The 15,208-nt window shown below is 38.1% G+C and overlaps 1 protein-coding gene across 6 annotated transcripts in view; it reads left to right on the forward strand.

Moving 5' to 3' along the window:
• UBXN7 (UBX domain protein 7) overlaps positions 1 to 9,225 on the forward strand; it is a 67,508-nt gene extending 58,283 nt beyond the window's left edge. For all 6 annotated transcript variants that reach the window (XM_049710350.1, XM_033403792.2, XM_033403795.2 and 3 more), the window contains one exon: positions 882 to 9,225. In XM_049710350.1, coding sequence (XP_049566307.1) covers positions 882 to 1,043 — 162 coding nt within the window. In that variant the 3' untranslated portion in view covers positions 1,044 to 9,225. The remainder of the gene's footprint in view (positions 1 to 881) is intronic.
• The last annotated feature ends 5,983 nt before the right edge of the window (positions 9,226 to 15,208 follow it).

A 15,208-nucleotide genomic window follows, 5' to 3' on the forward strand; every position in this document is an offset into this window, starting at 1 on the left:
GGAGTGAGCAGTAATCAGAGGGGAAAAGATGATCGAAGGAGAGACTGAGCATGTTTAAGTCTTATGGGAGGTATCTGCAGAGAAGATGTTGAAGATACCTGTAAAAGAGTGGTATTCCATGGTGGCACAGTTTCTGAGATGACAAGAAGGGATTCAATGCACAGGTGACAAGATAGGATGAACGACATATCTTCCCTGATAAATAGAAAGAAGGAAAACTGATAAAATGTTTAAAAATTAGGACAACAGTTTTTTTATTTTTTTTTTAAGGGAACTTTATTTTTATTTATTTATTTATTTATGGCTGCTTTGGGTCTTCATTGCTGCACAGGCTTTCTCTAGTTGTGGTGAGCGGGGGCTACTCTTCATTGTGGTGCGTGGGCTTCTCATTGTGATGGATTCTCTTGTTGCGGAGCACGGGCTCTAGGCACATGGCTTCAGTTGTTGTGGCACAAGGGCTCAGTAGTTGTGGCTTGCGGGCTCTAGAGTACAGGCTCAGTAGTTGTGGCACACAGGTTTAGTTGCTCCGCGGCATGTGGGATCTTCCTGGACCAGGGCTCGAACCCGTGTCCCCTGCATTGTCAGGCAGCTTCTTAACCACTGCACCACCAGGGAAGAAATTGGGTTTGTTTATTGGAGAGACAGTAATAACCCTGTATATTTCAGTATCACTTAATGGCTCTAAATTATTGGGTGCAGGTTTAGTATCTCCCCATCCAGAGGGTTATATTGGCCCTTCCATAAGAGTAAGCTTCAATTATCTGAAAGAATAACTTAAACTTTTATCTGATTTTAAAATGAATGTTATATTTTTAATTCTTCAATATGCTCTTTCTTTTTGTTTCCATCTAACAGCTTTGTCTTTCTGTTATTTTTCATAGGCTTTGGTGAAGCATGTCCAATCTAAAGGATATCCAAATGAACGTTTTGAACTTCTCACCAACTTTCCTCGAAGGAAACTCTCTCATCTGGACTATGATATTACATTACAGGAGGCAGGCCTTTGTCCTCAAGAGACTGTCTTTGTACAGGAAAGAAATTAACATCATGGCCTGACCTCTCTCAGCTTACCCCTTTTTTTCCCTTTTTCTGTGAGATACCATGTCACTGAGTATGTATTTTGGCTCATAGGACCATAGAGCCAAAGTTGGGCAAGCAAGTCACCTGCCTTCTCTTTTATTTCTTGTTCTCTCCTATAATCAGTCTCACATACCCCACCCCACCCCTCTTTTTCTCTCTTCTCCCATTTTCTTCTTTTTCCTACTTTTCTCTCTTTCTTACCTAATCTGGTGACCAAATGGAAGTGTTAGGATAAGACCTCCTAGTACTGGCAGCAGGAAATGTATGTTCCAATAAGTGGTCTCTTACACAGCACTTTTTTGGGATCAAATGATAATGTTACTCCTCAGACTCCTTTGGTAAAGGAATGGCTAGATTCAGAATAAGAGCAGCCTCCTTTTTCTGTAAGCCCCATGTTTAGTAGGGAGAGGAAATTCTCTAACACATGTTTTGTTTTATTATTCATGTAGGAAATAATCGTGTAACAGTGTCCAGGGTTTTGTTTACATGGAAAAAGCGTCCTTTATAATTATTGCTCATCATATTTAAAATTTTTTTCAAAGGATTCCCATCTTCCCAGCTAGAATTGTTTCCATGATATGTGTTATTGACAGAAAGAATGTTAAACTAGGGTGAGTAGCATGGGGTGGCTTTCAATATCCTAGCCTGAGACAGCTTTCTTTATTACTCTATAAACTATCTTGATCCTGCTAGTCCTGGAATGGACATTTCGTGAGCATATTGTGGTGACTGGGATAGGAAGGTGCTTGCTGTTCTTGCCAGTGCAGCATAATAGTTCCTTTGGCCCTTCCATTGTTTGGGTCCACAAGTGATCTGTAGGAAGGCAGATGTTCAATAATCATGAGTACAGTGGCTTGTAGTTGTAACCACTATGGTTATTGATTGTCCTATGTACTTTAAGGCATACTTAATGTATGCCCCAGGGGAAAAAGAAAAGATGCAGCTGAGAGTTGCTAACCATGTTCCTTTGGTTAGAAGTAATGATTCATTTTTTACCCTTGGTTGGAACAGTCTCTAAAAGGCTCTGGTGACTGAATGAGCCTAATTCCTCATGCTGTTTCTTGCAAAAGGTATCAAAACTGAAAACCTCTCTAAGTAGAAGACCTTTAAAATCAATTCATAAGACAACATTTAGTAAGGGAGGTGGGGAAGATTACCAGTAATCTTCAGATGTGGGTTTTTTCTGCCAACAAAAGCCACATTCAAATTATAGTTGATGAATGCTTTTTTCAGTATTATTTAGAAGAGGCCATCTTGAATCTATATAATATGATTTGACTTATCAGCTTCACATTATGCTCGATTCTTATTTTGAGCTTTAGAGTCCTCTGAAGGGGTAGTAGTAACTCTGGTGGCAAAAATCAGAACTTTAACTTGTTATAAAACCATAATACAGAATGAACGTATTTTGTCAATTGGGGTTTAGATTGACTGATTCTTCTGCTTGAGGAACATAAATTGCTATTGCTCAGAGACCTTTAGGTTCCCATCTACTTTAAGATCACTCTCTTGGCAACTAGGGGATTAAAAAAAAAAAAACATGCTTGTTTTTGCTAGTACACAATTAGCGAATACAGTTTCTAATGGTTGGACTTTGAGGGACCCTCTCTAAAGAATGAGTTATGTATCTCCTCAAGGAAATCATGGAAAATTCTGTTTATTCTTCAGTGAGTCCTATTGAATTAATGTTCTTACATTTTTTTCTAAGTCTGTGTAAGTGCTTATGTATAAGTATATAATTGTATAAATATTTATAAATATATTTATATAATTACAATTTCATTTATACCTTGAGTCAAAGTTCTCTCTTTAGATTGGTGACTGAGTAATACCACTTCGGTGTTTTTTTTATAGGCTCTCGAGGCTAACTAGCAGCTTCTGATTTAGTGAGGAGGCATGGTTTTCATGTTAATTCCTCAGTTGTATCTCTGAAATTGGATAATATACTTGCTATCTGAAGAAAAGAGCTATATACAAAGGTGCATTAGAGGGTAAAAAAATTGTTGGTTGTAGACAAGGTCAGAAATCTAGAAATTCAGGGAGGCACAGGGTAAGAAATGAGGTTATGCTCAGTGTTGGTGCTGTCATGGCACCTATCTCCACTCGGCAAAGTCACAGCTAAAGTCCAAATCTGTCAAAAATATGAAGTCAAGAATTTTCCCCATAGGATTCTGTTTCATTCTTTTACCTACTAGTTTCTTTTTATAAAACATATCTAGAGAACTTGAGACAACATGTTCGTTAATGATAAGATGTAGTTCTTTCTGATAAGCTCAGCCCTGGCATATCCATTTATGAGAAACCAAAGTGACTTTTTCAACTTCGATTACTGTGAGATGACCACATCAAAGTGATATAAGTAAGCATATCAAAGAGATAGGGCATGAGATACTGATCCAACTTAGATAAAACTGGAGTGTTTAGAGTACAAGATTAGAGGATTTTATTTTATTTTGAGGCAGGAGTGTAATTATCCTGGCCTTGATATAGAGGCCCATGGGGGAGGCATTATGGATTGTACCCAAGAAGAGTATGGATTGTGCTTTGTTCAAGAACTTAATCCACTTAGGTAGTATGTCTTATTTCTTCTGCAAATTCCTTAGCTCTTTGGAGGAGAGGTTTTATTGAATAGATAAAATGAAGTTAGTAAGATAGGTAAAAATAGTCATTCCTTGTAGGTATTGGAAACAGCTTGAGAGAGATCTTAAAAGGTAAGGAGGAAAAGAACAAGATAGACTTTGAGAGTAAATGACAGGAGACAAATATAAAGAGATGAAATGAAAACTAGCAGGGGAAAGGTAACAGGAAGTCTTTTGAATTTGATTTAGGAAGGAACCAGAGAAGAGAACAGCTAAATGAGGGAAGAACAGGGAACTAATTTTGAGTAACTAATGTGCGAAGTACTTTATGTGCATTTTCTCCTTTAATCTCCCTAAGAACTCTACCAAATGGATATTTCCCCCATTTTATAGATAAGGAAGAAAATTGAAGTGCAGAGAACTTGTTCAGGATGTCACAGCTAGTAAGTAAGTGGCAAAATCAAAATTGGCATTCATGCTTTTCACTCCCATGCTGTAGTCTCCTGCAATAGGAATCAATTTGCTCAAAAGGTTATCTTCGCATTGTTTGGCTCTGTAAGTTATCATTTGATTTTTTTCCTTAAAGCTTGTGAGATTTGTGCTATGCCTATAAATTCTTATTTACACTGTTATTTTGAGGGGCAGATTACTGATTGCTTTTTTAAAATGATACAGTGATGAAAATGTAAGAGGAAAATAACTATGGCATTATTTGCCAAGAAAAAATGGAAAGGATAAAAAAGAATTTTATCAAATTTTTAACCATTTCTCAGAAAAGATACAATTATCTTTTCTATATCCCATCTGTATTAGATTATTGAAACTTCTATGTGTATATTTTTAAATCTCCTATAAAATTCTACTTCCTTGATTCTATAAGTTAACAATTATTTGAGTCCTTAATCAAAGTTGGAAAAATCTTGAAATCCAAGATCTGGTTCCTGCCTGTTTTATCCAGTTGGAGAGACACACTACACTTGAGATAATAGGAGAATATGTAAATGCTTACCTTTTTGAGACTGAACCATAATTACAATAGAAGTTTAGAAAGGGTAAAGAATAGTGTAGGCTTTAGTTAGGAAAATAAAACTGGAAAGTGGCAAACACTGTGGCTCAGATTTTATTTTGACTTACCTGTATTCTTTAGTTCCACCTTTTGTAACTACTAGATTTAGGGCATGATGTTTTAACAGTAAGGCATAACTAGTACCCAAGTAGGAAAGAATTATTGATTCCAGGATTAAAGATTTTAGCTAGCAGGGATCTCACTTGGATACTTAGGAAAATACCAGAGGGAGCCACTTGCTACTGAAAAGTGAAGGAAAGATTTAATTTCTATACCCAGGTACAAATTAAATGTATAATACAATATATTATATATGATATGCAGAAAGGGCACTATATGTAGGCAATAAGTGTACTTGGGTAACAGCTCTGCTTCTAATTAACAGAGAACTGGACTAGATCAATAGTTCTTAGTCTGTTCAAGTAAAAGGGCTTGTAATTTTAAAATTCAGCAGTGGTGGGGAGTTGTGGGGTTAAGTATAAATATCATTAATTCCATAAGTGGAGAAAATGTAAATGTGCATATGGAATTGCAGACCTTTTGCAGAAACTCTTGGAACCTACAGATTGTAGACCACTGAATTAGATTATCTCTGAATCCTTTCCACTCCAAAATTTAATGCTTTTAGTCTCTTACCTTTATTTTATATATTATCCCTAGAGTAATTAAAAGTATACTTGTTAATCAGTTCTTGCTTTTTTTTCCCTGTGTCCAGGTTTCATTTGCCCAGTAACTTGCTCTACCCTACTGTGATGACTGTAATCTCCAGAAAGGAGAGTATAATAGTTACAGATCTAGTAATGATCTTTTAAACACAATTCATTACTTCTAAAACTTAATGCTGTGTTCCTAATCAGTGTTGAGTATGACTAAAATGTAATGAGAACCAAATATTTCACTGACACCAGAGTTAAATTTTATTTTGTATGTGTACTTAAACAAAGCACTTTACTGGCTGAGCAATTGTTAGGAAATTGATTTGTGTAAGCTGTAGAAGTCACACTTGGTTTTGACAGAAACAAGTGTTTCAAGATCCAATTAGGCCAACTTTTTAAAATATTTCTTATCCCATAGAGTGTATCTCCATGGTGTCATTCTCTCTCTGGCCCTCTTTCATTTGGAGCCAGAGAGAGAGAGTAAATAGTATTCAGTAGTACTACTCAATAGTAAATCATGGGGTGGGGGTTGATGAATAAGTAATGTCTTGTGTAAAACTAAATGAGAGTAAGAAGAATCCACCCTTCTGGTGAACATGGCAGTTTTCCAGTAGGACCACTTAAAGACAGCTGTGTACTATGAATATTCAACTTCATTGATTTGCCTTGCTTAGCATTTTAGTTACTGCCTCACCATGCAGTTTAGTATTGCACTGTACACATTTTAGAATGGTGGTAAGAATGTTCTTTAGTACTGAAAATAACCAACAGAGAACACCAAGCCTGACATTGATTTCTCCTGACATGTAGAAATTTGGTATTTCAGTGATGGCTATTTTGGTCTTTGATTCACCTATGTATCAATCCTGCTAGAGAGACAGCTTAGAATCTAGCTTTTTTCAGTAGAGATTATGATGACCTTGGTAGTTTTCCCATGAAGTGATCTCGTGGTTAAATTATTGGATATAATGAGACCCTTAAATTAGAAAATCTTTTAATATAATTTTCTATTTTATTTTTCTATTCTCTTCTTGATTTTTGACATCTTTTCTCAGAAAATGTCTTGATTTTTAATGAAAATTGGCTGTGTTTAAGAAATTCCATTTCTAAATTTTAATATGTAACATTTTTCATTTTTCATAAATTAATAGACAAGGAAAGAATTTGAGGCAAACATCATTTTTATAACTCATTTTCTCTCTACCTAAGAATCCTTATTCCAAATATAGAATAGCTAGCTCCATGATACCCCTCTGCCTTTTTTGGCCTATGGAATGCAGTTGTATTGCTTAGAATCTCAGTCATTCTCATAAACATGATAGTGTTTGGTACAGGCCTTGCTTTGACATATGATCTCAAAGTAGAGTTGAGCAATCTAATATGAACTACTTTAATAAAACATAATTTAGCATTTCTGTATTTTCAAAAGATAACCAGATTTATTTGTAGGATTAGAGATACAAATACCGATGGTAGTATTTTGCCTAAGAACAATCAAATATTAATCTATAAATATGGAAAGCTGCCTTGTTGTATTTAATTCTCTTGCAACAAACAGCAAATTTTTGTTGTTTGCCTAATAGTATTTCCTCTACAGAGATCAAAATGCCCTAAGATTTTATATCCCTTATAAGGTCACTTGGGTTTACAAATTGGAAGAATAAGCTGGACTTAACATAAGAAAAATTTTACCTCCATTAAAAGAAGTTGTTAATCTAACTGGGCCACCATGAATCACTCATTTATTAGACATGGTAAATAAAATGGGAAACATTTCAAATAATTAGATAAATTCTGACCTGGAATTGAATTCTCCCTTCCTTAAAATCTTTTCTATTTGCTTTTTTCATAAACTCAATATGGGCATCTTATCTGATAAGGGAGAAATTCTTGATATGGAGCCATTCCCTGCCATTGTGCTTTTTTCCCCCTCTGTCAAGGTCACTGACTTTAAGTACATGTCACCAGGATATATTTCAAGTTAATGGCATTGGAATGTTGATGCTCAGTTGGATATCTTTCTGTTTTCAACAAAATGGCTTTATAGTATGCTTTTCTCAAAGCTTCTGTGTTCTTAATAATGGAAAATATCAATAAATGGTGTGATTCAAAATATAAATAGGTTTTTGACACTGATAATCAGATGCTCTTAACAGTAGCTTTTTGATAATTCATTGCCCTGTAAGTTAAACCTCATGTGGAGTGACCATTGCCACCAGAAAATCCCCTCTTACATGCTAATTAGAATGAAAGGAGTATGTGACCTCCACTTTTCAGTTAATGCGTAGGAAGTTTGTAGGGGCTGTTTATCTTACCTGTTGGGGGACTTGGGCCTTGTTACTTTCCTCGGTTTGTCACTTCGGTTTGGAAAGCGTATTTAAAACTTGCTGGGAAACAGACAGTAAAGCTATGAGATAATCCTCTAGTCTTAAATGTAGAGAAATGAGTACCAGTTGATGCTACCACAATACTTAGACTTTGAGGGGCTTCCAGCCAAGCTTTGGCATGAATTTTAGACACAATTTTATTCACTCTTAAGAATCTTTCTTTCTAGAATGGTTTTCCCTTTGATTGTTAACAACTTCTAAGCATCTGGTGTCTTTTTTTTTTTAACCCTTTAAGAAACAAAGTAGGTATTGATTGTTCCATGGAAACACTCAGGAGTGTTTGTAGGCTTCTGTGCATGCTTTGTATGAATTTAGTTTGAACAATGCGTTCTGAATCATCTGGGATGTCCAATTCTGGCATGTCTTCACTAACTGTGTTTTTTAAACATTTTCCATGTCATTTTCCAAACCTCACTTCCCATCTTATTCAGAGAAGTTTAACCAAGGAATGAAATTTGGGGATAGGGATGGGGGTGGGTTGGGGGCTTGAGTGAAGTCAACTTAGGGTATTTGCTTTAGTGTTCTCAAGCAGTTTCTCACAGTGTTTAGAAATTCCCTGGGATGTTTGTGTACTCACCTTATTCTGGATAAAGTGGTGGTCTTAGTGAGATTTGCATTCTTAATGCAGGACAGGCTCTAAATTTAATCTGTAGTGTAACTTTGTTATTGAATCCAAGAAGATAATGGACAGAGACAGTGCTTCTATTGTAATGTTTCTGGCAAGTGTTCCCTAAAATGCACATATGTATAGTTCTCAGTTTTCTGGGCTTTAATCCCGTGGTGCTAGGAGATATCATTTATTTCTGCAGTTCTTCTCAAGAGTGGGAAGAAGGCTTTGGGCCGTGTGAGAAAGGGGCAACTGGATCATCCACTAAATTTTTTTGTTCAAGACACACTAGAGACCCTCCTGTATTTCTAGTAAGTGATAATAAAGGTGCTAGGGAAAGCCTTAAATCTGAAGACATATGGAGGCCGTAGAAAATCTAAACTTGTAGGAGGAGAAAAACAAGCCGTTAGATAAAGCAGAGCTGTAACTGCTGGCTAAGACTCAATGGAACTTCCACTTGCTCTAAAACCAGGGAAATCTTAGATAACTGGGTGTGATATATCTATAGATACACATAATCTATAGGTAAATAATTTCTAAAATGAGGATCTTTCTCTCAGTTGGTGATCCTCTGGTTTTGGCTGTACCAAATTGTGAATATTCTTGCTGTGTTGTACCCAGTTGCTTTATATTGATATTGCAACTTGAATTGGGGAGGGGGGCGGTGGGACATTTGGGGTTGGGGAGGGAGGGAAGTCTTTTGAAGACATCAGCTCACTGTGCTGAGAGAGGGACCAAACTCAAGGAAACCTCTGATCTATAAATTCAACTGCTGCATTTTTTTATAAATACATGTAAATGTCCTGTTGTAATATTTGATCTTGGAAATAAAATCAAAAACTTTTCAGTATTAGTTTTCTTGCATTATTGTTTTTGTGAGGTAAGACTCTGGATACTACTTTTGTTAATACAATTCAGGTTTGCTTGCTTTCATATTCTCATGTTTAGCACACTGTAGTATTTATTGAAAAAGGTTAGTTCATAGTCCGGTTGTCAAGGGTAAATGTTTGTTAGCTTCTTCTCTGCTCTTAGTTAACATGTTGAACGTTCATGATAAATGCTCTATAAATGTTGGTTGAACTATTCATGAAATCACTGGGTTAGCTAGCCTTGTAAGGAAAGTAAGATTCTGTATTTGACATATTGGCAGTTCAAGCAGTGTCTAGTCTTTCAGATCAGCAGTGACTAACGACTAAGGACTCAGCTTAAACAAGTGAAGGAAAAAAGTAATTACTAAATTAATGGGAGAAAAACCAGGAGTTATGAGAGACCATGATGAGCAAAACAGACACAGCCCCTGCCCTCAAAGAACTTTCTTTTTAGTTAGGAATACAGATAGTAAACAAATAAAAAAATATAGATTTGATTCAAACACTATGAACAAAACTGGAAAAGGAGCCAGTAGAGAATTCTGCTTTAAATAGGATGTTGGGGAGTTAACATTTAGACTGACACCTGAAGGATGAAAAGAAGGTGTCCCATACTAAGAGTAGGAGGAAAACTTCCAAGGAGAACAACAAATGCAGAGGCTGTGGAGCAGGAAAGTTTTTGATGTATCCGAGGTATTGAGAGAAGGCCAACGTGTCTTGCATGTAGTGAGCAAAGGGAGTGGCATAAAATGTGTAAAAGCCAGATCATACAACACCTTATTAGGCCCAGTAAGGAGTTCATATAGTGTTCATATAGAGTATAACAAGAAGCCATTATTGTGTGGAGGGTGGATTGCAAAAGAGCAAGAGTAGAGACTATTGCAATGATCAGGGTACAAAACGGAAATTGCCTGGACCAGCGTCATGGCAATGGAACTGGGAAGTAGTATACAGATTAGAGATGCATTTTAAGGTAGAAATTTAAAGACTTAACTGTTGGATTAGATGTGGGGCAATGAGGGAAGGAGAAATAAAGAATGACTCAAGTTTCATGCAATGAATAGGTATTAGTGTCATTCCTGAGGCAGGAATGGGGGATCAAGCAGATTTGGTGGGATAGAAATCATTTTGGATGTGTTAATTGCAGCTCTTCCAAGTGCAGGTGTAGTATAGCAAGTTGGACACGTGATTCTGAAGCTAGGAAGAGAGGTGAACTGGACTTAGAGATTTGAGAAATCATCAGCGCCGTAGATAGAGTTCAGTGCCATGAGAAAGAATGAGGTCACTCAGAAGAAAGTCAAAGAAGAGGGCCCAGAACCCAGGCCTGGAGATCACCAACAGGAAGAGGCCCCGTCTAGGAGGTGAGGCCAGTGAGGGAGAAGAAACACCAGAGTGGGTTGTCAAGGGAGCCAAGAGTGAGAATGTTCAAAAAGCATCTAGTGGCCAACTCTCTAATTCTTCCTAGGGGCCAAGTGTTCATTAGACACAAGAAATCATTGGAGACCAAGAACAGTTTCAATGTGATGTTGGAGATGGAAGCCTAACTTGAGTGGGTTGAAGTTCGTAATATTTTTATACTGATGAAGAAAAAAGGAAAAAATCCCAAACTTCCTCTTCAGTGGACTGGTATAAATGGCAACTCTTTCAACATCACTTATCTTCCTTTTTTTCTCTCTCCAATTGAGGAAAATGTGCACTCTTGTTTAGTCAGCTGTCAGTCAAAGTTGAAGCCCACCCACGAGGAAGCTGATTAGTCTGTCACTCTTATTTGGGAAACACTGGCCTGATTGTCCTTATCTTTTCCCTTTCCCTCTACCAGTGAATTCCATTTTCTCAACTTGCTCTATTCCTTGCTCAAATCCCACCTCCAAACCTCTCAATATCCCCCAGAATGGGACATCTGTCTATCCTGTTTTCGCAAGCCTTTCGGCCATGGGAAGCCTTTTATGGCATTAGGCAAATTGTTTTCCCACCCAGGCCCCATTCTTAATTTGTGCCCACCCTAGACTCCCATTTACTTTTCCCTAGAAATATCACCAACCAAGTGATAACTAGTAGCTGTGTCTCCAATAGAGCCAAATTCTGATATTATTAACATATCTGTAAGAAGGTAATGTTTAGTTCTTTCATGGCAGTAACCAGGCCTCTGTGGCCATAGAGGGCTTACCACAGGGGAATGAAGAATTTGACCTAAGCTGGCCTTACTTAGTAAAACTTTATTGCAAGCATATAGTTTCTAAAAGAAGGCTCTTGTTCATCAGATTAATCATTGAATTAATTGTCACAAATTTACCCTAAGGAACAGGACTTAAAGTTGCCCTCACCAGCCCCAACTAAGTTTGGCACTTTAAGGTGTTAAAGCCAAATTCCATCATTTTCCTTTGCCGGGTTATACCTCAGATTGGAATTGCTGGGTCATAGGGTAGGTGAATATTTAATTTTGGTAAATGATATTGCCAAACATTTAACCAAAGGGGTCCTACTAACTTACACTCCCACCAGCAATGTTCCAATTGCTTTACATTCTCATCAACATTTTTAATTTAAGCCATTCGGTTATGTGTTTGGTAGTATCTCACTGTGGTTTTAATTTGCATTTTCACGATGAGTTAGAGCTTTTCATATACTTATTGGCCATTTGAGAAGTGCCTGCTCAAGTTGTTTTGCCCAGTTTTTACTGGTTCTTTGTCTTCTTCACTGGTTTGTAAACATTCTTAATTCCAGGCATGAGACGCTTGTCAGATATATGTATTATAAATGTTTTCTCCTGTCTATAGTTTGCTTTTTCACTCTCTTAATGTCTTTTTTTTTTTTTTTTGCGGTACGCGGGCCTCTCACCGTTGTGGCCTCTCCCGCCGCAGAGCACAGGCCCCGGACGCGCAGGCTCAGCGGCCATGGCTCACGCGCCCAGCCGCTTCGCGGCATGTGGGATCTTCCCGGACCAGGGCACGAACCCGAGTCCCCTGCATCGGCAGGTGGACTCTCAACCACTGCGCCACCAGGGAAGCCCTCTTAATGTCTTTTGATGAAGAGTGGTTCTTGATTTTAAGTTCCATTTATCAATCTTTTTCTTTATGGTCCCTGCTTTTTGTGTCCTGTTTGAAAAAATCTTTGCCCACTTCCCACTGCATTTTTATTTACCTATGCTATTTATATGCCTCTTCCCCACAACTGTGAGATCCTTGAGGGTAGAGGCTGCTGTATCTTATTCTGCTCTGTAGACTCAGAATCTAGCATAGAGCTTAGAACATGGTAGGAATTCAGGAATCACTTGATTAACGAATTAATTCATGCACTGGATGGAGTAGCACACATCATCTCTGTGCACAGAGATTTTACTAATGATGCAAACAATAGTGAGAAAACCCTTGATGCATATATATGAGGAATAATTATGTTATTAATATTCTTTTAAACTGTATGTGAGCTGCTTTCTATGTGTGAAATTTCTATGTATGCAGATGTATATGTGCCTGACACAAAAGCTGGTAAACCACTATTGAAAAGTTCATTAAATAGGATCCAGTACAATGAGGTATTACCTCACACCAGTTAGAATGGGCATCATCAGAAAATCTACAAACAATAAATGCTGGAGAGAGTGTGGAGAAAATGGAGCCCTCTTGCACTGTGGGTGGGAATGTAAATTGATACAGCCACTATGGAGAACAGTATGGAGGTTCCTTAAAAAACTAAAAATAGAATTACCATATGACCCACTACTGGGCATATACCCAGAGAAAACCGTAATTCAAAAAGACACACACCCCAATGTTCATTGCAGCACTATTTACAATAGCCAGGTTATGGAAGCAACCTAAATGCCCATCGACAGATGAATGGATAAAGAAGATGTGGTACATATATACAATGGAATATTACTCAGCCATAAAAAGGAACGAAATTGGGTCATTTGTAGAGACGTGGATGGATCTAGAGACTGCCATACAGTGTGAAGTAAGTCAGAAAGAGAAAAAACAAATATTGTATATTAACGCATATATGTAGAACCTAGAAAAATGGTACAGATGAACTGGTTTTCAGGGCAGAAATAGAGACACAGATGTAGAGAACAAACGTATGGACACCAAGGGGGGAAAGTGGCAGGAGGGGTGGTGGTGGTGTGATGAATTGGGAGGTTGGGATTGACATGTATACACTGATGTGTATAAAATGGGTGACTAATAAGAACCTGCTGTATAAAAAATAAATAAAATGAAATTCAAAAAAAAAAAAATAGGATCCAGTTTCCATTTTCATCGTAAAAGGGAATCATTTACAGCCCAATTGAATTCTTGTATCTCCCCAGAGAACTGAATTTTGATAGAGGATACTAGGCGAGGGCTCACAAGCTTTCTATTAAGAAGAAACGTTTATTCACCTTATAAAACACATTTACAAACTATCTCATTAGATCCTTACAACAGACCTAAAGCAAGTAAAATAAATACTAGGTTAGCTTCATCATGCAGATAAAGAGATTATAGCCCAGAGAAATTTGACTGGCTCAGAGTAACAGTGAGTGAGGTTGAAGGAAAATGATCCTATGTCATCTAACTCTACACTCTATACAGCTCCACATATTGATGCTTGAGATATTTTTTTTCCCAGCCCAGATTCCAACTATCTGTTTGGAGGCAGTACTATGGTGGTTTGGCACCTAGGAGACCTGGGTCTCAATTTCTGCTACAAATACCTATTAGCTATGTGAACTTGGGTAGTTCACTGAGCCTCAGTAATAATAATCTGCTCATTTGTAAAATAATGCCTACCTCACAAGTTTATTTTGAGAATTAAATAAGATGCTAGATGCCTCTCCTGGGTTAGTCCTCTCTTTTATTTCTTCTCAGCTTAGCAAAAAGGATTTTATTTGCAGTGTCTGTTAGAACAGTTCTTAATTAGGCAATTAGAATGGTTTGATGACAGAATGCCAGATATCACTCAGATTTTAGAAGGTATTTCTGTTCCCAACTCAATGGCTTATCTAACAGCAGACACTCTCATATCAGTATCATTAAAACGGTGGTACAGATGATGGTGGCCTAGAGCTTGAAAAAAAAAGTTAGAAAGCTATTAAAGGAGCCACAGCTAAGAGCAAAATAAGGAAGGTGATAAGGAAAAAATGATGGCCGCCCTGCTTAGTGCTGTTTTTCCAAGGAGCCCAAACACTGCAGTGAGTGAAACAGATACGGGCCGGTAGTGTGTGAAAAAGTGTTGCTGCTTGGGAAAGAAAGGAGGATAAGGTATTTCTCATGGGTGCATCCTCTGACTCATTAAGGCATTTTAGCTCACGAGGCCATGCCTCCTGGTTCCTTTCTTAGGGTCACATGAAAATGAGTAGAGGGTGGGTCATCAGGAGAGGGCTCTTCAGGAAGAGGAAAGCTCCTTTGTTGCAGGCCTGTGGGCAGCGGTGTGCGGGCATGCATGCCCCCCCACACACACACGCCTGAGTGACTTCCACATATAAATAGCGCCTCTCTGACCCTCTGTAGGAGTCCTGAAAGAGGAGCCTCCAGTCCAAACCTGCAGGAGTTCCAGCTGAGGCCACAGGAGTTCAGACCCACTCTGAACACGGAGCCCTTCACCAGGTTCTTTCTCTCCCATCCTGATTCTTGCCACCGGATGCAGGTAAGCAGAAATGGAAGGGCCCAGTGAGGGGATGGCCAGGGAATAGTTTGGTCTAGCAGTTAAGAGCACAAGCTTCCAACTCAAAGGAGATCTGGCTCAACCACTGAGCAGCTGTGTGACTTCAGGCAATTTGTTTAACATCTCTTTGCCTCAGTCTATCAATTTCAGGCCTTTACACATGCTTAGAATACTTTTCCCTTCCCAACTTTGCCCGTCTAATGCCTCGTTGTCAAGTTTTAGCTCATACAACACTCCTTCCAGGAGGCTCTGCCTTGCTTCTGCAGACAGGATTAGGCAAGTGCTTCCATCACACCTTCAGCTGGACTGTTCTGCTCC

Source organism: Orcinus orca, chromosome 5, assembly GCF_937001465.1.
Source record: "Orcinus orca chromosome 5, mOrcOrc1.1, whole genome shotgun sequence".
NCBI lineage: Eukaryota > Metazoa > Chordata > Mammalia > Artiodactyla > Delphinidae > Orcinus > Orcinus orca.